General features: G+C 32.4%; 1 protein-coding gene across 4 annotated transcripts in view; it reads right to left on the bottom strand.

The window, feature by feature from the left end:
- LOC146140686 (uncharacterized) overlaps positions 1-21,952 on the bottom strand; it is a 37,176-nt gene extending 15,224 nt beyond the window's left edge. For 3 of the 4 annotated variants that reach the window (XM_083391682.1, XM_083391683.1, XM_083391685.1), the window contains exons 1-21: positions 21,843-21,952; positions 21,557-21,687; positions 20,789-20,905; positions 19,602-19,738; positions 18,903-19,036; positions 17,885-18,065; positions 17,373-17,495; positions 16,474-16,670; positions 15,398-15,572; positions 15,231-15,312; positions 14,926-15,081; positions 14,717-14,861; positions 14,437-14,586; positions 11,404-11,507; positions 9,718-9,813; positions 4,764-4,921; positions 3,416-3,536; positions 2,769-2,873; positions 1,875-2,021; positions 1,137-1,327; positions 466-610 (exon numbers count right to left, since the gene is read on the bottom strand). In XM_083391682.1, coding sequence (XP_083247808.1) covers positions 466-610; positions 1,137-1,327; positions 1,875-2,021; positions 2,769-2,873; positions 3,416-3,536; positions 4,764-4,921; positions 9,718-9,813; positions 11,404-11,507; positions 14,437-14,586; positions 14,717-14,861; positions 14,926-15,081; positions 15,231-15,312; positions 15,398-15,572; positions 16,474-16,670; positions 17,373-17,495; positions 17,885-18,065; positions 18,903-19,036; positions 19,602-19,738; positions 20,789-20,905; positions 21,557-21,687; positions 21,843-21,948 — 2,901 coding nt within the window. In that variant the 5' untranslated portion in view covers positions 21,949-21,952. The remainder of the gene's footprint in view (positions 1-465; positions 611-1,136; positions 1,328-1,874; positions 2,022-2,768; positions 2,874-3,415; positions 3,537-4,763; positions 4,922-9,717; positions 9,814-11,403; positions 11,508-14,436; positions 14,587-14,716; positions 14,862-14,925; positions 15,082-15,230; positions 15,313-15,397; positions 15,573-16,473; positions 16,671-17,372; positions 17,496-17,884; positions 18,066-18,902; positions 19,037-19,601; positions 19,739-20,788; positions 20,906-21,556; positions 21,688-21,842) is intronic. The other variant, XM_083391684.1, reaches the window with a different exon arrangement.
- Positions 21,953-25,091: the final 3,139 nt, after the last annotated feature.

The following is a 25,091-nucleotide window of genomic DNA, read 5'->3' as shown; positions in this document are numbered from 1 at the left end:
TATTATAGATTGAAAACCTACTATTCATACAAACTTGATATTATAGCTACATCACTAGTAGTAGTGTTTCCATCATCTCAAATGCTAATTGTTATTTTTGTTAGGCAAATTAAAAACTAGTTTTATAGGATTGCCATAAAGCTTGGGTAAATAATTTATTAAGAACATTTTAGCTTTTTTTATTAAACAAAAGGGCTATTTTAAAACATATCCGAATTGTGTTAAAAAATGTGTGTGTGATTCTAAAAATGAATAAAGTTAACATCATCTTGCTTTATACATTTGCAGGGACTACTGGTTAAGTGTTGGGGGCACTGACCAAATTCATATAAGTGTAGAAAACAAAAAAATTAGTAAGTTGTGATTAGATATAACATATGTTACATAACCTCCTCCTTAATATTTTACTAAGAACGTTTACATTTGTGGTGGCAACAATATTGGTAAACAGTGTTTTAAACTTACATCCTCAAATGCGCTTATTGGAATCTTAAGAAGCGCCTGAAACAATGAATTATGATAGCAGCAAGAGAATAAATGAAAGTAGATATCTTCATGGTACAATGTATCCACATTGCTCTTTGCAACTTCCAATGCATGCTGCACTAAACTAAAAGGCAAAAAATAAGGGTTTTAGAATAGTAGGTACTAGGTAGCAAAGTGAAAACAAGAAAATAGCAATCAAATCTAAGCATTTATACTTTTTTTTTTGATGGACAGATATAAAATAAACTTTGCTGTAGAAATAATATATTAAAGACCTTTATATTCAACAGCATGTATACAATAATGAAAAGAAAATATGGTATGTTCAAATTTCAAAAAGACTTATTTAAAATTATTTTAATATATTTATAACACATAGAAACATAACAACAAATAAAATTATAAATTAAACCAATAAAATTGTGTTGCCTAAAAACATTATTATAGTTTAGTGGTTATCAAGCATGATGAAAATTCCTTGTAAGGTAGTCTTCTGTCAAATCAACAACCATTCTTTTATAGATGACATATCATATATTGTTAGACTACAAATAAAACATAAACCCAATTCCAAACACAGAATCATAGGAATTAAGCACTTAAGAAAATAAAAAAGTTAGTCATAATTTGGCATATACAATAATACATACCCATTTTTAATATAAATTTCAATCTTAAGTTTTACATCATCCACAGAGGAACAGATTGGTTGCAGAGTAAGTAGGTATTTTAGGGCAAGGTCACAGTGACCATGGGACATATATGCAACTAGAATTTGTTGATGTTGATGTGGTTCCAGATTGTTGTCAGTACCAGCATCGCAAAGCAGTGACAAAGATTCCTGAAAGCAAAAAGATAACCAAAATAATCAATAAAAATATTATAACTAGGTTTCTTTTACACAGGTTAGTCATATATATATATCCCCCTACTTAAAACATATAACCAAATTCCATATTCTGGATATGTTACCCTATCTTAGAAACCTATCATTGTAAAATTCTGGTATTCCACTTTCCTAGTCACTAATTTCAATTCCAATAGCATTTTTATGTGAATCAGACTACAGTTTCTGTAATATTATTTCTAATCTTAGTTGAGATGTAAAAATTCTTGTTGCCCACATGGTTGTATGTATTGGAAATCCAAACAAAGTTTTTTTTTTATAAATTAGGAAAAAGAGACAAATAATCGTAATTAACATTTGTATTTAAATATGCTTCTTTTTTTGAGGTTAGAGAGAGCCCAGATGTCAAAACTATTTTAAGCATGAAATCCCACTTCAAGCAGGTCAAATTATTCGCTGTTCACTTTGTTTAAAGTATCAGGTTGGTACCAAAAGTATTGACTGTGTCGACAATATGTGTGCAATCTTAATTGACAAAAACCTGAAATTCCTTGTGATCCAGCATCCAGTAGGCTTTGATAAGGTTTGTTGTTGAAGTAGGAAGTTGAAATATAACAGGAAAGAATCCACAAGTTTGCTTGTGATCATACAATGATGATTTATAGATGTCACTAAACTCATGATCTTCCTGTAATAAAAGGAATCCACATCTGAATACTCAAAACTAAAATTCATCATTTGGAAAAAACTTTCTTGTCAAGACTTCAACCATGGGTGTAGGTGGTGTACATAATCAGACGCTTTGCACAAATTCATTTAGACTTTTAAATAACACGTCACATAGAGAGTTAACCCTCCTACACCATAAATTAGATAAACGTTTATGGTATTTCCCTAAAGTAAGTTTTATACACCGTTTCATTTTGACTATGGGTGGCTTCAAATTTTGCAACAAAAAACACAAAATCTTTAGGATTGGCAAAAACACATTCTTCTTCTTAACAATCAGACCCATTTTAATTGCAAAAATCCCAGGTGAGCTCCTTATTATTATGCTGGTATAACAACACGCTTGAAACCTACACAGTTTAACAAAAAATTGGCAATAAAAACTGCTATGGATTACTGTGGCAGGGGTTAAAGGGGAGAATGCATTTAGAAAACAAGTGTTGACATTTTTAGTCATTTCATTTATTTTATTAACTAAGGCAGAATAAGCATCAAACTTAATATATATATATATATATGCCTTAGATGATATTATTGTTTTAAATATCAAAATAGCATTCCAATTTGACCTAGTTAAAAGCCGAAGTTTATCCCATTCCCTAAACATCTTTTTTCCTAATTTTTATTACACATTTCATGTTTACTTCATTGTACAACTGACAAAGTCATAAATTATTGTTAAATGTTTAAAAAAATATGTATTTACCTCTGAAGTTTCTTCAACAGCAAGAACATCAAGCAGAAAATAGGTAACAATCGAATGTTTTGATGGGGTACTCATTGAATCAAGGTAGTACATATCCAATAATGACTGAATGAAACAAAGTACAACATACAAGAAAAGACTGGAAACATTTTTAATACATACTCTGGAGTCTAGAATTTTCAAAAAGCAAATGACAGCATAACTTTTCAACTGACAATGTACCAACAGGTATTTATGTATTGCTTGACTTTATGAATACTATTTTGTTTTGTCAAGTGTCCCGGCTTACTGTCAATTTAAAGCAGTGTTGCTAAATCCATAGATAGAGACTTGATTTGGTTTGGCCCGCAGCGGCAGTAATTAAATATGGTAAGATTTATTTAGATTGGCTATGAGCACGATTTCCACAAAAGGGAAAATATCGCATAGCATAGCACTAATATCTTCATGCTTTCAGTCAGACAACTCTGATTTACCTACTATAGTTCTTCGTATAACAAAATTTATATAACAAAATGTATTACCAATGTAGGAAACTAAACAAAATATTAATATAGATACATCTAGTAGTTTTTTTATAAAAGCTGCTGGCAAAAATAGATTTGAACAAGTTGCAAGTGACAAAAATTACACTGTAAATATCATACCAATATACTTGGTGGCGGATAGATCCCAATTTTATTTTGATCTCGAGTCTTCCAACTTTCTTTTAACGATTCACCAGCTTCGTCGATCATCCTGTCAATCATTAACATTCCTTTTCCAAGGCTTAAAATAATATAGAAAAGTTATAAGAGTTTTTTGAGCGTCAGTATTTATCTTTATTTCAAGCGCTATTTGCAAGATCGGGCTAATAAGCAATAATACAATCCGCTAATTTGCTTAGTGCCCAATATTTTTTTTAATTAGAAAAAAATATAAGAGATTGATTTAGTTTTTCCCTAAAACAAGATAATAGTGCTACATGCCATACAAACATTTCCGGACTTTGCAAAGTTGGCATAGCTTGGCAATTACACCATAGAAAATCAATTAGACATGTTGTTGCTTTAATCCCACAGTGTGTTGTCTGAGACTACTCGGTTTTCTAGTGATATACAACTATATAGTTTGTAAATTGGAACATACAAGTGAAGGTGGATCTATGGTGAAGACTACAAAGAAAGCATGTAAATATTGTCATCTCAACTGGTCCTTTTCATTGGATGGTAGATTGTAGAAGTCATATGTTTAACAACAAACTGTTTACATAAAACAAATACATTTCCAATAAAAAAATAAAATTGCAATTGTAATTCCTAAAACATTTAGCTTTGTTTCGAAGTTCAGGAATTTTTTGTGTGTTGAATAATGCCAAACACCCTTACATTTATGGATTACCCTGTTGATACATAAAAAGCCAGATAAAAATAGTTTGGAATACACAAAGAATCTGCAAGTGGCAATTTTCACTAATACCTCACTCGATAACAAAATTAACTTAAAAAATATCTGCATTGCAAACTACTAATCTTTGTGAAATAAGAGCTAGTGTAATAATCTGTTCATAACAATGTGCAGGGTTGGCATTGAATTAAAATCTGCACTTGCCAGTCAGACAGGTTTCAACCAAAAAAGCACTTCCCCTGACAAAATACTATGTTGCAGGTCTAGTCAGATAACAACTAATTTTTGCTTAGGGCACTAACTCGCCTGTCGTGTGTAAATGGGTGACAGCACATGCTTGGAGCAAATTCGCATTCATGAGCAAGTGAGTGACAAATCCTCACACTGAATTTTTTGTGTCAATTTCTGTGTTATATGTAGGGTGATTATTTTTTGACTTGTCAAAAAGTCAAAATTTATACGTTGGGTCAAAATTATTTCAAGTCAAAATTTTTGTACAAAATGCACAAAAACTGTAAAGAGCTTTTGAAAAGTTTTATAATTTTATAAATAACTCATATTTTTGTTTTTTTATTAACTAAAACATTGTTGTTTTAAAGGAATATCAACCTCTTTGTATTGTAGTCTTTTCTTGCCTTTTCATACATCATCCGTAGAGTTGAGTATTTATAAACAAAGTGAAATGTTGAGTAATGAACAAGTTCATGAGACAAGTGACCTTCCAGCTGTTCAGGCAGTATTGCTGCATCTACAAACCACCGCAAAACCTAAACAAAAACTTTTTATTTTGTTTAAACTAAATATTAAACCTATTTATTTTTAATACAAAGTAACACAACAACTGAAACTTACACAATTACTGAAGGTAAACCAAGATTATTATTAGAATATTTCTGCACTGGTAAATTGGGGTGAAAATTTACCATGGATATATAATTTTGGGTGTATTTCATAAAAAACAAACAACACTTAGAACTTGCAAATTTGTGTTTGCTGCTAATAATTATTTCAGTCACTCAGTGATGGACAAATTTTGGTTTATTGAGTATGTTATTAAAATTTGAAAGATCAATGAAATTTCTTGATCGATTGGAAAAGTGAGACCATTCTCCGACTGAGCTAATCAACTCAATTATTGGGTGTTGTATTAAAATATTATTAAAGTTATTGGAAACCAAGTTCGTAAAGGAATTGAATAATAAAAATAGTGTGACATAAAAAAATATATATTTAAAATGCATAATGAGTTTAGATCTAAAACGGTGATAATTTTTTGTCAAAATTTACACGTTAGGTCAAAATTTGCAAAATTATTTCAAGTCAAAATCGATTAAAAATGTACATAAATCATTTACGAATTTTAATAAACTCTGGCCAGCTTTTCGAAAGTATCATTCAGTTGTATCGTTCAACTGCTAGCAAGAAAATTTAGTTTAGAGTTCTATTAACAACATCTTAACTGTATTATGTCTTCATTACAGCAATATATGGCACAAGAGAACTTGCAGTATTAACTACCCAGGCCTAGTTTATCGCATTAGGCTCATCTAGAAATTAGTTTTTACGTTATAGTTGTTTATCCCTGATTTGGACAAATATTTCGAACGGCATTTGCTGTCTTCTTCGCTTGTGATTTACAATTATCCCGCTTCGTATTTCGATAACTAGATCTTTGTTAATTTTTTTAAATTATTTTTACGTTGCAGGCCTATTTCAACTGTTTGCACAACATTTTTCCAAAATAACCAGTGTAATGTTTTTTTTTTACATTGACGAAAAAACGATAAGCATTTTCATGAGTTTTGCATAAACTTGAAAAAGTGTCTGATGTGTTCGAGCGGTATAGTCAGTAAAGCATCTAAAACGTGTGGTTGACAACGCCAAGACAATAATGCAGTACTTCAAACAACAATATGTTGTTTAAATCATGTATTTCTAATAGATAAAAATTTTGTCAAAAAAATAGTTTTTTAGGTCAAAATTTCTCATCTTTTAGGTCAAAAAATAATCGCCCGAGTGATAAATCATTTTGGAAAAATTAAGCTTTATTTTGAATATGAAAAAAAAGTTAAAACTGGCTTGTTTATTATAAATTGATCTACGTTGTTTTAATATGTGAAATAAAATTGTTTAATTAAATAGGTAGATCAACTAGATCAGTGGTTCCCAACCTGTGGTCCGCGGACCACTGTTGGTCCGCGGAACAATTCGTGGTGGTCCGTGGATCAACTGATACCTTCTTATTAAAATTTTGTTATTTCGAGTGTCCAGACTGTGCAATCTGTATAGTGGTACTGTTCTGAATTGTGGTCTTTGCTCAGTAGGTATTTGGCAGTGTTCCGGGGTGGTTGTGTGTGTTATGCCCGGTATCATGCTCTCCATCAATCACTGCATTATATAATGACTAGGGCTGTGAAAATATGCCCTTTAATATATGCCAAATATTCCCTTTAAATTCACAGCCCTGATAATAACTGTTATCTCATTTTCTATAACCGTATTATTTTATTTCAGTTATCTCCATTTTCTAGTTATAAGAATGTTACAGCTAAATTTAACTTACTAATTAGAAACAATGAACACCAAGCAGATGTCATTACAAAGTTTCCTTGTACCGGGCAAAAGGCCAATAGAAGAAAGAGATGAAGGCACCTTAAAATCAAAGAAAATTAAAGATTTGAACAGACAATACCAAGAATCATATTTAAAATATGGATTTATATCGACAGTCGATTCGCACAAACCAAACCCACTCTGCTTAGTATGCGGTAAACAGCTTTCTAATGATGCCATGAAACCCTCAAAACTGATTCGCCACTTGAACACCAATCACCCTAATTTAAAAGAAAAGCCTCTCGATTATTTTGAGAGAAAGAAAAGGGAACACGAGAAACAGAAGACATTTCTAAGGGCTTCCACATCAATAAATGAAAAAGCATTGACAGCATCATATTTGGTGGCTATCCGTATTGCTAAGGCAAAAAAGGCATTTACCATAGGAGAAGAATTAATCTTGCCTTCCACTAAAGATATTTGCCGTGAACTTCTAGGAGAAAATGCTGTTAAAAAGATAGAACATGTGCCTTTGTCGAATAACACTGTCAGTAGGCGCATTCAAGATATAGCCAAAGACATCGAGGAACAATTATTAGAGAGGATTAATTTGTCACCGTGGTACGCACTCCAAGTAGATGAATCAACAGATGTCGACAACAAGGCAATACTTCTTGTTTATGTGCGATATCTATATCAGGAGAATGTACATGAAGATTTGCTATGTATTCTATCTTTGTCAAAAAAGACCACAGGAGCCGAACTTTTCAAGGCAATGGATAATTATATATCAATGAAATTAAAATGGTCATTTTGTGTTGGTATATGTACAGATGGAGCTGCTGCCATGACTGGTCGAATTTCGGGTTTAACTTCACGGATTAAAGAGGTTGCACCAGGGAGTGAATCTACTCATTGCATCATTCACAGAGAAATGCTGGCAAGCCGTAAAATGTCGCATGAATTTAACAATGTATTGAAGGACGCGGTTCAAGTTATTAACCACATTAAAGCTCACGCTCTTAATTCGCGTCTTTTTGCACAGCTATGTGAGGAGAAAATCACTAAACAGGGTTTTTGAATTACGAGAGCCATTGAAAAAATTTCTTGAAGAAAAGAAATCTCCGCTTGCAGTTCATTTTAGTGACAACGTATGGATTGCCAAATTGGCTTACCTGTGTAATATATTCAGCCTGCTTAACGAATTTAATTTGTCACTCCAAGGAAAAATGAAAACAGTTTTCAGTTTGGCAGACAAAATTGCTGCATTCAAAGCCAAGTTAGAGCTATGGTTAAAGCGCCTGGACAAAGACATCTTGGACATGTTTCATACATTAACTGTGTTTTTGAACGAGACTGAAACTGAATCATCAATCTCACAGTTGATACACGATCACTTATCAATGCTTTTAAAAGAGTTCGAGCGTTACTTTCCGACTTCTAAAGACCCCCGAAATGGCAAAGAATGGATCCGCAACCCATTTGTCAATAAACCAGTGGAATTAAGCATGTCTGTAGAACAGGAAGCCAAATTATTAGAGATCAAAAATGATGGTGACCTTAAATCTATGTTTGAGGAAAAAACTTTGACGGAGTTCTGGATGAAAGTCATGGCCGAATACCCTGCGATTGCTACAGCAGCATTAAAATGCTTATTGCCATTTCCGACATCCTATTTGTGTGAAGTGGGGTTTTCTGCGATGACAGTAACAAAAACAAAGCATCGAAGTAAGCTTGAGATAAGCGACACGCTACGAGTGTCATTGTCTCCAATTACTCCTAGATGGAACAGACTGATTGCGGAGAAGCAAGCGCAAGGTTCACATTGATTTTTGTTAAATTGTTAATGAAATGGATATCATTTTTATTATTATTATTTTTATTGTTTTCGTTTGACAGGGTTTTAAAATATACAAATAAAACTGAAGTTGTGTAATTAAGCCGACATAATATTAAATATAAACTATCAGTCCTCTTGTGGGCCGCGGTAAAATTGTCAATCGCCAAATGGTCCGTGGGAATAAAAAGGTTGGGAACCACTGAACTAGATGACAGAATTTACGATTTGGAGAAACTCAGATGTAAGAAAAATGCTTATTCGTAAAACATAAAAATCAGTTATCCAATATTGGCTAAAAAAGTGATTTAAATGAAATAAAAAACCTGTTGGGCAGTGCCCTTAAATTTAAGAACCATTTTTTTGAGAATTAAACAACAACCAAAACTGTGGGTTGCAGGCCAAACTTAGGTCCCACCAAAAAACACTTTTTTTTCTGGACCGCTATAAAAGCCTTTGGACACTAGTATCTAAAACATTGATAACTTTAAAACCAAATACTAAGGCTTCTTGTAAGAAGTGCATTGATCAAATTATCTATAATGCTGGATCACTGTTGAAATACCATGCACTACCCTTAATTGCTTAAGTTTAAACAAAAACTTTGGGGTAGTAAAGAATCTATAAACACAAAGAAAATAGAAAATGTACCAAACAAACTGTAAAAAACTTTATTGAATGTAAATTTGTCTGCATTTTGTCTTTTTAGCTTGTCCTTCACAAATATAAAAAAACTTTTGTGGTTAGGAACTCTTGATTTCTGTTTTTTTTTTTGGATTGAGTTTTTTGGGTAAAACTTTAGAGCTAATTTTAACTATAGAAAAATGGCAAGAGGTAAACAAAATGAACTAAGGCAACAGCGACTTTATTTAGTAAATAGGAGTTTAAATATTTGAAAACAAGGGAGACACTGTGAATAAAAAGCAATGAAGAGAAAATAGAAAAAAGGTTATCTTCAGCCGCTACACAATCTTTACTTGAATTAAAGCCGAAACGGTTTCCACATAGGCAAATTGAAAAGTGATGTGATACATTTATGTATTAAATATTTTAAACCTGATATTTAGCGTGGACAATACCTGGAATTCATCTAGTTATTAAAATGTAAATATAAGGGTTTTAGTGAATGCCCTACTATGTACTGTATGTTATAAAACAAAAAGCACAGAATACCTTGATATAAGTGTGAATTAACTGGACAACATTTTGTCTTCCTGTGAGTTCTATCATGCTTTGCTCACTTGAATTCTTTGCTTCATGGGACAAAGACTAAAAAAATAGAAAAACTAATTTAGTTAATAGGATTTTTGCCTAACATTGTTTAAAACAGTGGTTCTTAACCAGGGGAGTGCGAGCCCCTAGGGGGGCACAAAGCAATTCTTAGGGAATGCGATCTCTTCTTCAATATTTTCTTTTAGTAGTGATTTTCACGGTCCCCTTTGGTGTTTATTCTGTTTTTATGATGTCCTATGCTTTTACATACTAATGTTTAGTCAGAACAATATGGTAAAGTTGTAAGTTGTCTAAGTTGAGCAAATGGGTTGAATACCACTCCTACACCTGTACAAATTTGATTTTTTCAACTTCAACAATAAAACTGCAAAAAATTTTCAATGAGCAAATTTTGTATTTAGTACTGCTGTTTTTTTGTGTTTAACATTTTTTAGCACAAAGTCTCTATGAATACAATTGCATGTTTTCTGTCTATTAGAATTACACATATCATCGAAGATATAGCGGCCCTATTCAAATAAAGTTTGGCTAACTTACAGATAAATAATAAAAGTTATCCCCTCTCCAACTATTTTTATACATATTTTATATATTATAACAGGCTAGCAACAAACAACAGGGGGACTCAAGCTATTTAGCGCAAGTTCATATTGTTTCTGGAATATTGCCATTGTGTTGTGTGTCATCAAAAAAAAAAAAAAAAAAAAAAAAAAAAACGCGATTAACGCAATGGTCAATTTTTGCGCTTCAGGCGACATTGCTATGTGTTTTTTACGCAGGCTGACAACTGTGGAGTCAATGCCCTAACAACATGTTTGTCAACATCAGTGTGATAAAAATCAATCATGAGCAATTTGTTGTGTGCCCAACGCAAAACGCTTGCTGAATTACAGTTTAGTCAATTTAACCAAATAAACTCAATTTTTTCACGCTTTGTGCAATCAACACTACACTTCTTTTTTATATTGTCTCACTGATATGTTATTGACAAATATGACAAATTACAATTACTAAAGGGGGGCACGATTGAAAAAAGTTAAGAACCCCTGATTAAAAGCAACTCAGTTACATAAATTAAAATAAATGACTATTATCATAAAAAAATTAGTAATTTCATTTATTTACACGAGTTTATTTATTTACTCATTCTTTTTAAAGGAAATGAAACTAACTGTGATTATCCCTTCTGAAGTGTTTTTTTTTATCAACAATAAATGTTTATATTGCTTACATATTATAGTACCTAGAAATCATACAAACGATTTTACCGAATAAGATTTGGTTAATCTGTCAAAGACTTCTGGTTTTTGAATGATATTTATATATATTTGTAATATTTATCTGATTGTAAAAAGGCCAGAAGTATGGAGCAAAATGTGGCCGTCTCCACATGCAGTCACCCACTTCAGTGAAAGAATTTAACAAAAAAAGTAAAAATGTTAGAAACAAGTATAGTATTTAGTTGATACTTAGATTAAGTAATCTGCTTTACAGATGTGTTGATATTTCACTTTAAACAAACCTACTTTTAACTCTCAACATATTCGCAATTTTTATTTAAACATAATAACAAATTTCACAAAAAAACATATTATTCAAGACCAGTTTGCTGACAATTAAACTTACTTTAAACACATCAATAAGATCAGCAAGTTGACGTTGAAATCGGTTCAACAGAGAGTGAGTTTCAGAGTCCAGTGTGATTGTTGAACAATCAAAAATTGGAGTACCTTAATATACATATAGCTATATTAGTATTAATATCACTTTTTTTAGAGATCCTAGTAATTTCCAGGCAACAGTGCGGTAACTCAAAGTATGACATGCTCCCTAAACCAACATTTTTCTTTGAAAATAAAGTATAGTAAAATCACATACAAATCCAGGGCTGTGAAGTCGGTTAAAAATAACCAGAGTCCGACTCAGGCCAAATGTGCGATTTTCTCGAGTCCTGAGTCTGGCCCGGACTCTACAGCCTGTATTTCACTAATTTACGTAACTAAACTAACAGAGATATTCAGCAATCTACTTATAGAGGTGTTGTAAAATTCATTGGCTCAGAATACATGGTTGGAAAATATTCCACCAAATGCTCTTTCATCTTTACAATTTACAAACTCGGGTAGTTTTACATGGTCTTACTCGTGTCCGACTCAGCAAAAAAAAACAACTCCGTAGCCCTGTACAAATGTATGTTAGCTTAGATTGCAAACAAAAATGTTGAACAGTTTGACAATTTTTAGCACTGCTTTTTAAATAAACTCATAAATATATCAAAAAATTATATGGGCCGAAAATGTATTTTCGGGACATATCTTGTTTTTGCCGTTGTTTTTTTTGGTTTCATATGGTTTGCTATGGCATGTTTCAGACCAATTTTTGTCCAGAGCATTATAGAAAAAGTGAACATCGTAGAACTTTCAAATTTTCAGACATGGTGTAGAGTAGTATGAAGGTGCTATGTAGAGGTTTATGAGGCTGCACCCCTAGGCACCTCCAATTGGGGGACAGAAAACAAAAGTGTTACATCATCGTTTTAGTTCATAACATCTACTACTATCTAGCGGCAGAAAAACTTCAATACAGAATGCTTTCATTCGCTTGCTTTATTCAGCTCGCGTCGCGACGAGGCGGTTGCTGGCATCCTTGCTGTGCCTCATTGTCCTGCGCGTGCAACGTTTTTGTTCGAAGTGGCTTGCCTAGTAAAACTAGGCACATGCGACTTGCCTTTCATAAAGAGGCCTATCTAAGTAAAAAAACCTATTGCTCTTACAACACAAAATATTTTACCACCGCAAATTTAAATGCGAATCCTTGAGGCAGTGGACACATCTCTATTAGCACCTGTTGTAATTGTTGCACCATTCAAACATATCAACACCAGGCCTAAACAAATATAATTATACAAGGGCCGCAACAACAAAAAGCTTAAGTTTAACGCATTCTTAACGATGACGTTACAAAGCTACGTCATAACAATGGCGTCATAAATAAATAAATCTTGCGTTTATTGGATTTAAATTGGCAAAACTTTCAATATAAAACGTGGCTTATTAGGCACATAAACGTGTTTGCATATTGCTCAAAACTACAGATTTAAACTCTGTTTCAACAGTGATTGCTAAGACCAAGGCATGGTAAAAATTTACCCAGTAAAAGTTGGAAAAAGTATAGCAAACCATAGACGTTAAATCATTTAGAGAGAATGAAAATATTGGCTTTTTAAACATGCTAGCTGACCAAAATGTAATAAAATTTGCCGTAAGCATTATCTACGTAAATTTTTATTGATCAAATATATGTTTCGATCATTTCCCAAAATCTATGCCATATTTGGACCCCTTTCGCTTCAAAGCCATAAGTTATTATATTAATATGCACAACTTATAATTGTGTGTTGATATGTTGGATTGATGTAACATACAGAACAGGTGCAAATAGCAAGTATTCTCCAAATACGATTTTTCCAATATTCTCCAAATCATATTTCATCGTATTGTTGCGGTAATACACAAAGAGGTAAGGCCGTGAATAAAGTTTCACCCACCATACTATTAACGGAGGGAAGCATTGCGAGTAGAGATGTTCAAAGCAGAATATCGGCGACACATTTATAATGCTTGCTTTCAATGCGGCGTTAGTTTTTTTTCGGGCGACCAATTACTTCACGATAAGCTTCGCCTAATAATTAAGTGTCAATAGGGTGTATTTACCGCCGCAAGTTTAAATGCGAAATCTCGAGGCAGTCTACGCCACTCTGTTAGCACCTGTCGTGCATCTTGCTCCAACCAGCATACCAACATCAGGCCTAAACTTATCTAGCAAAACTTTCGATTTAATAGTTTGCGTATTGAGAACATAATAGTGTTTTTCTTATTGTTTGAAACTACAGATTTAAAGCCTGTTTTAACAGTGATTGCTCGGACCAAGCCATGGTAAAAATTACTGAGTGAAAGTTTGCAAAAGTATAGCAAACCATAGACGCTAAACCGTTTTTAGCCTTTAAGAGAATGATAATATTTGATTTTCAAACACGTAAGCTGGTCAAAATGTAATAAAATGGCCATACGCATTATCTACGTAAATTCTATTTATCAAATATATGTTTCGATCATTCCCCAAATTCTACGCCAGATTTGAACCCCTTTTGCATCAAAGGCATATTTTAAGTGGGGAAGTTTTCGGCCCATATCTGTTTTTGCTTGCAGAAACAAGTTAAGGAAAATGAAAAATAAAATATATAATATAAAGTACACAATACAAAATATTAAAAAAAAAATTAAAAAATTAAAAAAAATTAAAATAAAGTAAAAATGTAAAATAAACACTAAGCCCTGAAAATATAACCCCTGACAAAATATACAACAACCGCACCTCCGTCTAGTTAAATTTGTTTTTAGTTTCTCAAGCTTTAACTCAAAAGCTTCAGCTTTTGAGGTGCAAAGTGTGGGTTTTAAAGTAGTCAGTATTTTTTATAGGTCAGTGCATGAATGAAAAGTTATTTTGGGGGAAGGTTTATTAAAACAAATAAAGTTATTTCAGTTAAATATAGAATTTGAGTTATTTTAAGGTGGGAAAAAACATACAAAATAAAGACCAGCACCCCTTTTCCTTCTGCTTGCCACTACTATTTAAAACAATACTTTGCAATCAACTTACACAAGTCATCAAAAGAATCTTTTATAATTGAAACCCTCTTCCAGGCCCAATCCATGATGAATCTGAGTGTGCAACCTTCTGCAGCGTGCTCCCCAGATGCAAGATCAGCAATAAGTCGTGATATGAATCCGAAAAACCCACAATCTAATGCTAAAATTAATTAAATACAATGTTTACAAAACAGGTAATAAGGAACAAACATACCTTAATGATTTTATCAAATGCAGCAAAGTTACCGGGTGTTTCAAATTTTATTTTTGGAAAGGTATAAAAAAATTACCTGCACTTAATATTTTTTCTTTTTTTCTCTCCTCAGTATTATTTGTGCCTCCAAGTTGCTCAATAAGCCCAACATCTACCATTTGATGATACACTTCAGGTTCCATTAAACAATCAGAGCGTGATTCCATCAGATAACCGATTATCTATCAGAGAAATATGACATTTGTTTTTGTTTAAAATAAAAAAAAATAAAAAAAAACATGCTACCTGTCTTTGAATGCCATTCATTTTACAGGTTAGTGCTTCTTTATCAGTCAAGATATATGTAGTAAAACTAAATGCAGATGGTCGACTGAATTGTTCCACTGGTGATTGAAACTTCAACCGAAAAGGTTGAAGACTTGAAGGTGGTGTGTAAAAAGACTAAAAACACATGAAAAAATATTAAAAGCAATTCTAAAGCAAACACCACAGTTACAAAACCATGCGAAAATAGACAGCTGTTGTGAAAAATGATATTTCAAATAAGTTAAGTTGCACATAGCAGGTTAATCTAAAAATTGTACACCAACCATTAGTTGACTTGTTGGTGTATGAGAAAGAATTGAGTCCACTTCCCAAATTGCAATGTAAGTATGGTCCTCTACTAAATCTCTGCATAATAAGAACAGACGAATAGGAAAAAATTAGAAATAAGTTATTCATCATTTTTAAAAACAGTATTTCTTATAGAATCAACCTGTAACATCTTGGCATATGTGCATTGTACCAGCAATTTATATCAAAAAATAGAACTTGGGTGTTTTGCGAACTGCTTGTCAAGCTCTGCCAGGCAATAACAAACAAACTTGTGAACGGAGTAGAACAATATTCACTTTCCTCTTCATTTAAGTTATGCAACTTAGGGTAGGATTCTGAAAAGCAGTTAAAATTTGAGAAAAAAACATAAATAAAACACTAAAAAAGCTTCACACTACTTCAAGGACAATACATATTTGAATAGTTTGACCATTGTAACTAAGTACACACTGCTCCATTTTGCAACAAAATTTACAAACTAATAAGTTAATAAATCAGTCCAGTGTCCTTCTAATGTAATACTATCCAAGAAAGTACACCATCATAAGACCAATGAAAAAAAAACAGTGTATTTTGTTTATAAAAAAATTCACTGAATTGACAAATTGAGTAACTGAATCGTACATACATGCCTTTGGGTCCTTTAAGATCAACTCAATACAAAAAAAGACAATGATTTAGTTTTGCAACAAAACTTATTTGAAGTTAATTTTTCCGGTGAGTGAGTCTATTATGTTTTTTCAGTATGGCATTTGTATTGTGAGTAATACCCTTCAAAACATGTTAAACACAACGTGGGTATTTTTGGGTGGTTCGCACAAGCTTTAAAGATGGTTTCAATACAAGCTTACTACTGCGGAGGCAAATAAACTCCCCAACAACTGGTATTTTTATATTATCTTTAATGTGTAACCGGTTAAAATCGATTTGCTTTTGGTATGATACTTATTTGGTATCTGAGGGGAGTCGTATGGCATAAGACAAATCCAAAGGGTGGAACTGATAAAAAAGGTAAAAAAACACTGCCCCAGTCATAATATCTTTCTTGAAGCTTTTCTTTGCATTTACAAACCTGTTCGGTGATAATAAAAACAATACATTTGTTTCAATTTCTACATTTCCATGTGGAGCAGTGTTGAACAATAAAACAAAATATACTTTAAAAAACAAACAAATAAAATTTGATTCTTTAAATTAAAAAATAAGGCATACAAATTAACATTAATTCAATCTAACCTATAACTGAGCATTGAAGCAGCTGCGATTTTGCTGTCATCGGTGTAGTCCCCAATGCTGGATCAAGTACAAGCTCATATTGCAAGGCACAGTTCTCAAGTTGCTGATATTGTGAGATAAAACCATTTTGATGAGTAACAATATCTTTTTGTTGAAATACAATTTGAAACATAAGGGCAAAGAGCATGTTTTCCTCACTAAAAATATGGAATCTTTATGAAGTAACAATTCAAATTTTTGTTAATTTAAAATAGAAGAAACTCCTACTAACAAAATTATATACTATTGAGATAAATCAGTGATAACAAAATTTGGATAGAACTCACTGAGCACTAAAAATTGAGAGAATATATGTTTGTTTTGTCAGGGTTTACCTCACAGTTAAAAGCGGCAATGTTTTTTTAATGTAATTGGGTCATGCGATCTTAAGTTACTTAATGCTATACTAAAATTAAACACAAAATGCTGTCTTTTATCTCTTTTCTCCAATACTTAAATTTGTACTTGATAGTGGTAATGTCTTATTTTTTGTTTGCCTAAAAAAAGTTCAGTGAAGATAGGTGGGTCCCCAAAGTTTCACTGTTGTACTTAAGGTTTTATATTTTTGGGTTGCAGGGAAATAGTTGAAAAAACTGATTTAGGAGGATGAATGATGCTTTGGCATAAATGGGCAAATGCTTGAGGGGAGACATTGAGACATTTCAGTGCACTATATTTTTGAACTGTTGACTAAAATTATAATTACGTAGTGAGAGTTAGTGTCAATCAACACTCGCCCGGAGCAAATTGCAGGCGCATTGGCAATTGGGCAAGTACAAAATGTCAACCCTATTTACCAAAATTAAACAGAACTTTCAATTAACTAGTAAATTCTAAAAAAAATGGAAAAACAATCTTACTTGGCATGATGATTGTTACTGGTCTTGACCACCCACAAATAACAACAGTTTCTTGGATCATTTTCAGGCTCTTGGAAAGCAAAATCCACAACAGGATCAGTATCACCACAATTGCTGCTATGACTTTAAGAATAAATAAATAACAGTCAAATACAACATTGAATTTAGTACTCAAAAAGTTGTTTATTAATCCTACATTGCATTACAATTTGTTCTAAACTAGTTGATTAGGACGGTAGGGTTTTCTGTATGATGACCAATTAAATTGTTAAAAAGAAAGTTGTTGAAAGTAAGAACTTACTAGGAGTTAAAGTCAAAATTTTGTAATGAATTCAGAAAAGTGATTTATACAGTTAGGCAAATTACAATTATAAGTTATAACAATACATACTTTGGACAATTGAATTAGTGTGAACGGAATACTAGTTCTAACTTTTCCAGAAATATCAGATATAGGCATTGGAATAAAATACAAAAAATCAGACAACAAAGACTATAAATGCAAAATATACCTTAACATAAGCATAGATAAATCATAGATATGAAACTGTCCAAATGAATAGCCAATAAACAATGAAGTTGAGCGCCGTTCAAAATAGAGTGCGGTGATGCAAACATCGTTACAGTCATAGGACTCAATTATTCGATCATCAGGACCAGTAAAGTAAAAATAGTTGTTCTCAAAGCATGACTCTTAAAAATAGGCACAAAATACTTCAGTTAAAACAGGTTTTCACCTTATTTTATGTGTTTCTAAAAATTATAAAAAATATATTTATATTTATACATTATAGCAAATATTTTGGAACAGAATGGTAGGTGACATAAAACACATATTAAACCTTATATAAGAAGTAGATAATATTGTAAACATCTTTTTTAGAATAAACCTTTATTTATTTGGAATATGTTGGTGTAGATTAACTGACAACTGTGGCTATAAACAGAAAAGGGGGATCAAACATTGACACCACTTTTAGAAACATTTGGAACCACTTTGAAACCAATCATTTTTTGTAAACACTTGTTTAGCTACTATCAACTGAAACTTACATCACTATCGCTAATTAGTTATATGCACCACCTGCACTAAAGATTAAAATTTATTGTGTGCATTGAACTTAATATTATTATTTACTGAGCTTGGTTTGTTCACTATCATTAAAAAATAATTTCTGACTGGACACAAAATGCTACTAAGTGGTGTATGGGAAATACAATTTTTTCTATATATTAATCAAGGGATGCAGCAATTCCAACGTAAAAATTTCGTTTTGGCGCAATACCACTTTTTTACTACTATATAGAGAAGTAGTTTTGAATTGTTTCCATCTTGTTAAGTTTTCGAAAACTTAGACAGCCAATGTAGCTTAAATATGACTGACAATGCCACAAAAACGATTAAGTTAATCAACATCATCTTGAAAAAAACGTTTCGCCTATTATTGGTTACATTGGGAAAACATACATTCATACTCCAACCCTTCACATTATTTTAATTTTTGTATTTCTAAACAGAATGACAAGTACCTAAAAGTTCAAAAGCGATGTGACTTGCTTTGTGATGAATAGAATCTCTTATAAGAGGAATATCTTTAACAACAGTTGGTATGGCTTCCATCATTGCTGTCTCATTTAAAATTGGCGCCTCTTTATCATCAGTTCTTTTAAAAAAGCAACAGTTAGAAAACCAATTAGCAAACAACAGTATGATATGTTAAATGATCAATATTTAACTAAAGAGCAATATTTTATGGTTAAAAAGTAAGTATATTTAAAATTACATTAATATTTTGCTTTCAAAACAAGCATAATTACCAGACTTATATAACATGTGGAACACTCTTATTTCAATATTAGTTAAAACACTCTTATTTCAACATTAGTTAAATATTTTGAGCAGTGCTCGTCAAACCATATTCCTTTAAGAAAGTTTTAAATAGGGCCGCAAAAACTATTTTAATTAAGTTCATAAATTATAATAATGGGAACATATCTTTTTTTCTTCTTTCAAAATTGAAACAGGGTCTTTCACCATTTCAATAAATAAAAGGGGTTCACCAGGTGAAAAAATTTGCGAACCACTGTTTTAGAAAAAGTTATGCGGTTTTACAGCGTTCAGCAATTTAGCACAATGGTTGTATTTTTTATACTTGTGGAACATCGTTAAAACACTGAAATAATGTCTTTAGGCAACTTCATTTTTTTCTTTTCAGGCATATGTAGTACCTTAAATCGAGTAGATAGACGTGACCCTCTTCTGTGCCAACAGCTACCAAACCAAAAAACCAACGTAGATTTTGTGCAAATGCTTTTGAAGATAAATTAGCACCACCATCATTAAGAATCAATTCCAAGCTAGTCACCTATGTATCAAACAAATAACATGTTATTGATGTGGGATAAGGGGTAGTGAAAAGCAGTATGGCAGAATGCTGGCGACTTGGCGACTAAGTCGGCCAAAGAATCAGCCAGAAAACCAAAGAAATGGGTGCAATAAAAAATTTAAAAAAAAAATTAAAAAAAAAAAACACGAAAATTTTTTTTTCAATTTTTTTTCCAACATCCAATTTACAAAATACCTTGTGGTTGTTTCCGCACATATTTCATCACATATATTTTTGAAAAGCATATATATGTAATAAGTAATAACATTACACACTACAATTGGCAGAAATTAATTTTGTTGTTATTTTGAAAAAAGTTATGGTAGTGTGAAGCACGTTCTTTAGTGAGAAAAAGCCAGTGTAAGGCATATAGACTGTTTATTATTTTAAAAAGTACACACTTTTGATCATACAATTGTTACATGTTGGCAGTTTTACTTTGAATTGGCAAGTACTTCTATATTGAATTGATTTCCTGTATATTGTGGGAGCAATATAAATTGGAAATTTATCCAAAGAATATATTTTCGTACTTTTCAATCTGGTTTTGAGCAGAACGTTTTCACACAAGTTTGCCAGAAAACAGCTTATCTATGTAACACTTTTAAAGCAAGAAAAGCAGACATGTACGTACACCCCCAGGCCCCAGGTTGTACCTTCACTTGTCCCTTATGTATTTGTTAATGACTTAATCTCACAAAATTTTTGCATAATTTTATTATTAATAGCCTTGTTTATTTCCAAAACATGGCAAGGTTGATACATTCCTTAGGCAATCACATCATTTAAGTTTAAGGGCGCAACCAAAAACCGAAGAATTTTCGCCAAAAGTGCTTGTCACCAGAAGGCTGGCAAGATTCAATAAATATAACAAATTTTGTACTTTTTTTAAATAGAAGTAGTTTCAGATTAAACAAAAAGTCTAAGTGGGTAAAGGAAAGCTGTAATAAGCAAGAATGGCCATAATAAACATATTTTTATAATTAATTACATGAGGTTATAAGTTTCGTTTCAAAAAACACATCTTACTGAAAATGGAATTTCAATAGCTTTTTCAATCCTGTTTTTGGTGAAATTAAGTAGGCAAACACGTCCTTTACCATCATTAGACCTCAATCCAACTATCACGTGATTTGCATCGTATTTCTACAGTAAACCATTGGTTTAGGAAAAAAACAATAAATAAACTCCAAGCAATTAAATGAAGACTACAAAGCAATGAAGAAATCTAAAAATAATGATATAAGTTATTATTTGTGATCCAAAGCATACATATATACCTCAAAACAGAAATGTATTAAAATATAGTAGGTTAGCAACTTAAGTTAACTACACTTCTTATCACCAAAGTAAATTTTTTCCTAACAACATGAAAAATATCAAAAATATAGGGTATCTCAATAAAATGTAAAGTATTTTACACCATTATGTCTTGTATATTTGGGGAACTTATTTTAATGATATGCAACTCATACAAAGCCTTGTAATCATTACAAATGCCAGGTCCTAAAGCAAAAAAGTCTATTTGTTTCAAGAATTAAATTATTAAAGACTCAAGCTACAAAAAATAACCAAACTACTGAAAAAAATAGTTCAATTTTTAATTTTCATGCATCTAGTGTTTTTATTGGACTACTGAATACACAGGACTTTTTGACCCTAAGCAATAGGCAGCATTTGTACATGCATTAAGGAGCAGATTTTGTACTCGCATTAAGGAACAGTTTTAAAAGCAGTAAAATCTGTTAGTTTACCAATAACAAGAGATTAACACTAATTTTAAAATGTTCAACTTACTTTACAAGTGGTAATTTTTAAAGATATTTCTTCATTGGAATGGAGAAACGTTGTGGAGGATAAACATCTCTTGCTTCCATGATTAATGACTTTGAGCAAAGAATCTTTAGCTAACCAATACAACTTTTCATCTGAAAAATAAAATTGCTCTAGTAAGCAAAATAAATTATCTACAAAAGATTAAAAGTGTAACATCTCTTTTCTGCATAAAGGAATAAGAATTAGCCCAAAGAAAACTAATTTTACTATGTAAAGATGTTTTATATATTTTAAGGTTTAATTTTACCTTTAAGATAGCCACCAATGACTTCAACGCCATCACTTGGTTGTATTTGGTCTTCATGAACAGCACACAATAAGGGATCAAGTTTACAGTGCATAGCAGATTCCATGATTCTACTTCTACATAAAAAGTGCAAGAAATAAAAAAGTATTTTTTATGATTTTGCACTAATATTTAGAACGCCATTTGAACAAATGATCAATTATATATCTTTGGTACCCATACCATTGTTCATTGGACAACCCGGTCTGCATTTTTTGTGTTTTTGAAATCAGATTGTGAGTGCACCCCACCTGCATTCCATTATGGTTGCCAAAGATTCCAGCCAAATATATTTGGGGAGAAATCCTATGCCAGAATAATGCGATATATAAGCCAGAAAATCTGATATATATTTTAACACTGCAATATTTTATGTTAAACGATGTCACTGGCGTAATTTGGAGTTATAAGCCATTATAAGCAATAGTATAAACAAGCCATTTTGAAATGACTTAAGTTAAAGTCAAGTCTCTTTGAATAAATAACAAGTCAAATCCCAGTCCAAGTCAACAGTTGACCAAGTCAAGTCATAATTGGAGCAAGTCAACTTTAAGTTAGGACTTATCACAAAAATAAAATGTTTTTTGAAATGTTCTTGCAGGCAAATTTATATGCAAAAAATTAGGATAAATAGCTTAATTTTATAAGAAAATACTTAATGAAAACACTTCATTTCAACCAGAATCGTTTGTCTAACAGACTTAAGTCAAGTCAAGTAACTTTGGCAAAAAATTTGAGTAAACTAAAGTTATTTGAGCGACTTATATACATGCACTCCAGGTTGTAAAGTTTGGCCGCGCAGCAGCACCTTCAGCAGCGTTCACAGCCACGCATTTTATAGAAAATGTGTTCAGCCGCGCAAACCTGACTCAAGCAAACGCGCAAAACTTCAGCTGCGCAAACTTCTGTATGGAACTAAATTACCTAAAAATGAGTAATACTACTAAAATATAAATACGGGCTTTAACAAACTTTACTATTTACGAGAAGTATATTAACGTAATCGAAACGTTAGTATGGCTCCTGTTATACTGCCGTCACATTTATTCACTCATCACTCGACTATGACCGAAAACAGTTCGGCGTTTTGGTCACGCATCAGAGGACAACGGTCACGTGTTTAGTGACGTCAAATGAGGCAATATCGAGTAATATTGCACATTAAATGCTACACAATCCAACTTTTTAAATATTTAGCTGCGCCCGCACACCAACCAAAAATTGCTCAGTGCTTCAAGCATTCCATGAACGCTGTAAACCTGTAAGTTTATTATTATATCGCAACTTACAACGTTCGGTAGCCTGGTGGTTTATTTTCAGCCGCGCAAATTCAAGTCGAAATTTTATTTTCAGCCGCGCATTTTTTCAGCTGCAAAACATCTCCCCCGCGCAATATTCAAAGTTTCCAATCTGGCATGCACTTAAGTCAAGTCTAAGTTAAGTCATTATAACACTGATTATAAACCAAATATATTTGGTGTAAAGTCACTGGAATGCAATCGAGTGTGCACCCGAATTAGAAAATTACAGACATGAATTTTGAAAAAAAGGTTTAATTGTAGTATGATTTTGAACGACAGGTGTGTAATAAAACCCTGGTTGACATTATGCATTTCATGATGCTTCACGCTGACATATCAGATGTGCACACAAATTGCTATAAAAAAATCTTGAATGTGCAACTGCCTGACTGCATTCCATACTTTGTGGCCCTACGCCAAAATAGAACGATATATAAGCCAAAATCGACAATTTTGTTTGGTAAATTCACTAGGCCGGTGATATTCCACGCCAAATGATGTCTATTACGTGATTTGGTCAAGCAAAAGAAAGAACTACAATGCAATGGGAGCCAAATGCAGACCCGTCTGGTTGCACATCTCTTTATCTTAAATTTGGCCCTTAAAGCTGTCGCAAAAAGTGATGTGAAATGCAAACTGTCCACAAACAGGTTTGCATGTGTTGCGCTAGCTAACCAAACTCAATGTTAGGTTCTAAAGGGTATATGGCGCTGGTCTATAATCCTACCACATTTATTTTAACACTAACAAAACCATTTGTCAAAACTGAAATTGCAAGAAAGACATAAATATGCAAGTATAAATATAACAATGATACTTGACCCACCCAAACCCAACCTCTCACCCCAACCCAAATATTTCAAGCAATAAAAACCCCTGGACGAAAATGTGGTAGGATTGTAGACTAAGATAAGACCAGAGAAGGGTTTATAAGCTTGGGGTTTGAAGCTGAAATTTGGCGCTCTTTCACTATTGTACGTGAAAAGTTATGCAAAAAAAAAAATAATAATAATACCGCATACCACAACGCATATTGTTTGGGTTAGGGTGCGGGTTAGCGTTTGGGTGAGGGTGGGTCAAGTAATATTATGTTTATTATTAATAATAACTTGACCCACCCTCAACCAAACGCTAACCCGCACCCTAACCCAAACAATATGCGTTGTGGTATGCGGCATTTGAAGAAATAAATTTTTTTATTAATTTTTACGTACAATAGTGAAAGAGCGCCTGAAATTTTTACACAGTGAGAGAAATAATAAAGATATAGAACTGTTGGCTTTGTCTTAGAACTATTCATCGATTAATAATATTGTTTTTGGACCAATATCAATAACCTACTTTTATACAGCAAAATATAGGCTTCAGTGCACATAATAATAAAACTTCGACCATGCGTACCTGTATTGACTGTAAAACAATAGAATACTAACAAAACAATTATTTATCATTTCGAGAACAAATTTACATCGTTGGTTTTATTTTTAGAACCGCATACCACAGTACCTACTGCATATTTTTATTTTTTAAACCTTTTAGTAGAAATTTGAATGGCGTGAGTTCAGGGCGCCCGCAGAAAATTTTCCAGGAGGTTGCAGGGCAATACTTATATATACACACAATTTAGCTTCAGCACATATCATAATAATATGTACATACGATTTCATATCAGAAAAAAAATTGATATACACGTTGTTTATCATTAGGAGTTACTAAATATGAAGTATTATACAAAATACCCGACGTTGCCCACGTTAAATTCGGTATTTACTTGTAACAATAATATGCAGCATTAAGCGTGATGTATTATTTGCATTCGAGCAATGCCCCGATTTTGCGTGTTTAAACATGTGAAGCAATGTGTTGATTACAAGTCTCATTAAACCAATTTGCCTCGACCAATCAACCA

The sequence above is a fragment of the Ascidiella aspersa genome, chromosome 6, assembly GCF_963924565.1.
Source record: "Ascidiella aspersa chromosome 6, kaAscAspe10.2, whole genome shotgun sequence".
Lineage (NCBI taxonomy): Eukaryota > Metazoa > Chordata > Ascidiacea > Phlebobranchia > Ascidiidae > Ascidiella > Ascidiella aspersa.
This window is presented reverse-complemented; position numbering and strand designations above follow the sequence as displayed.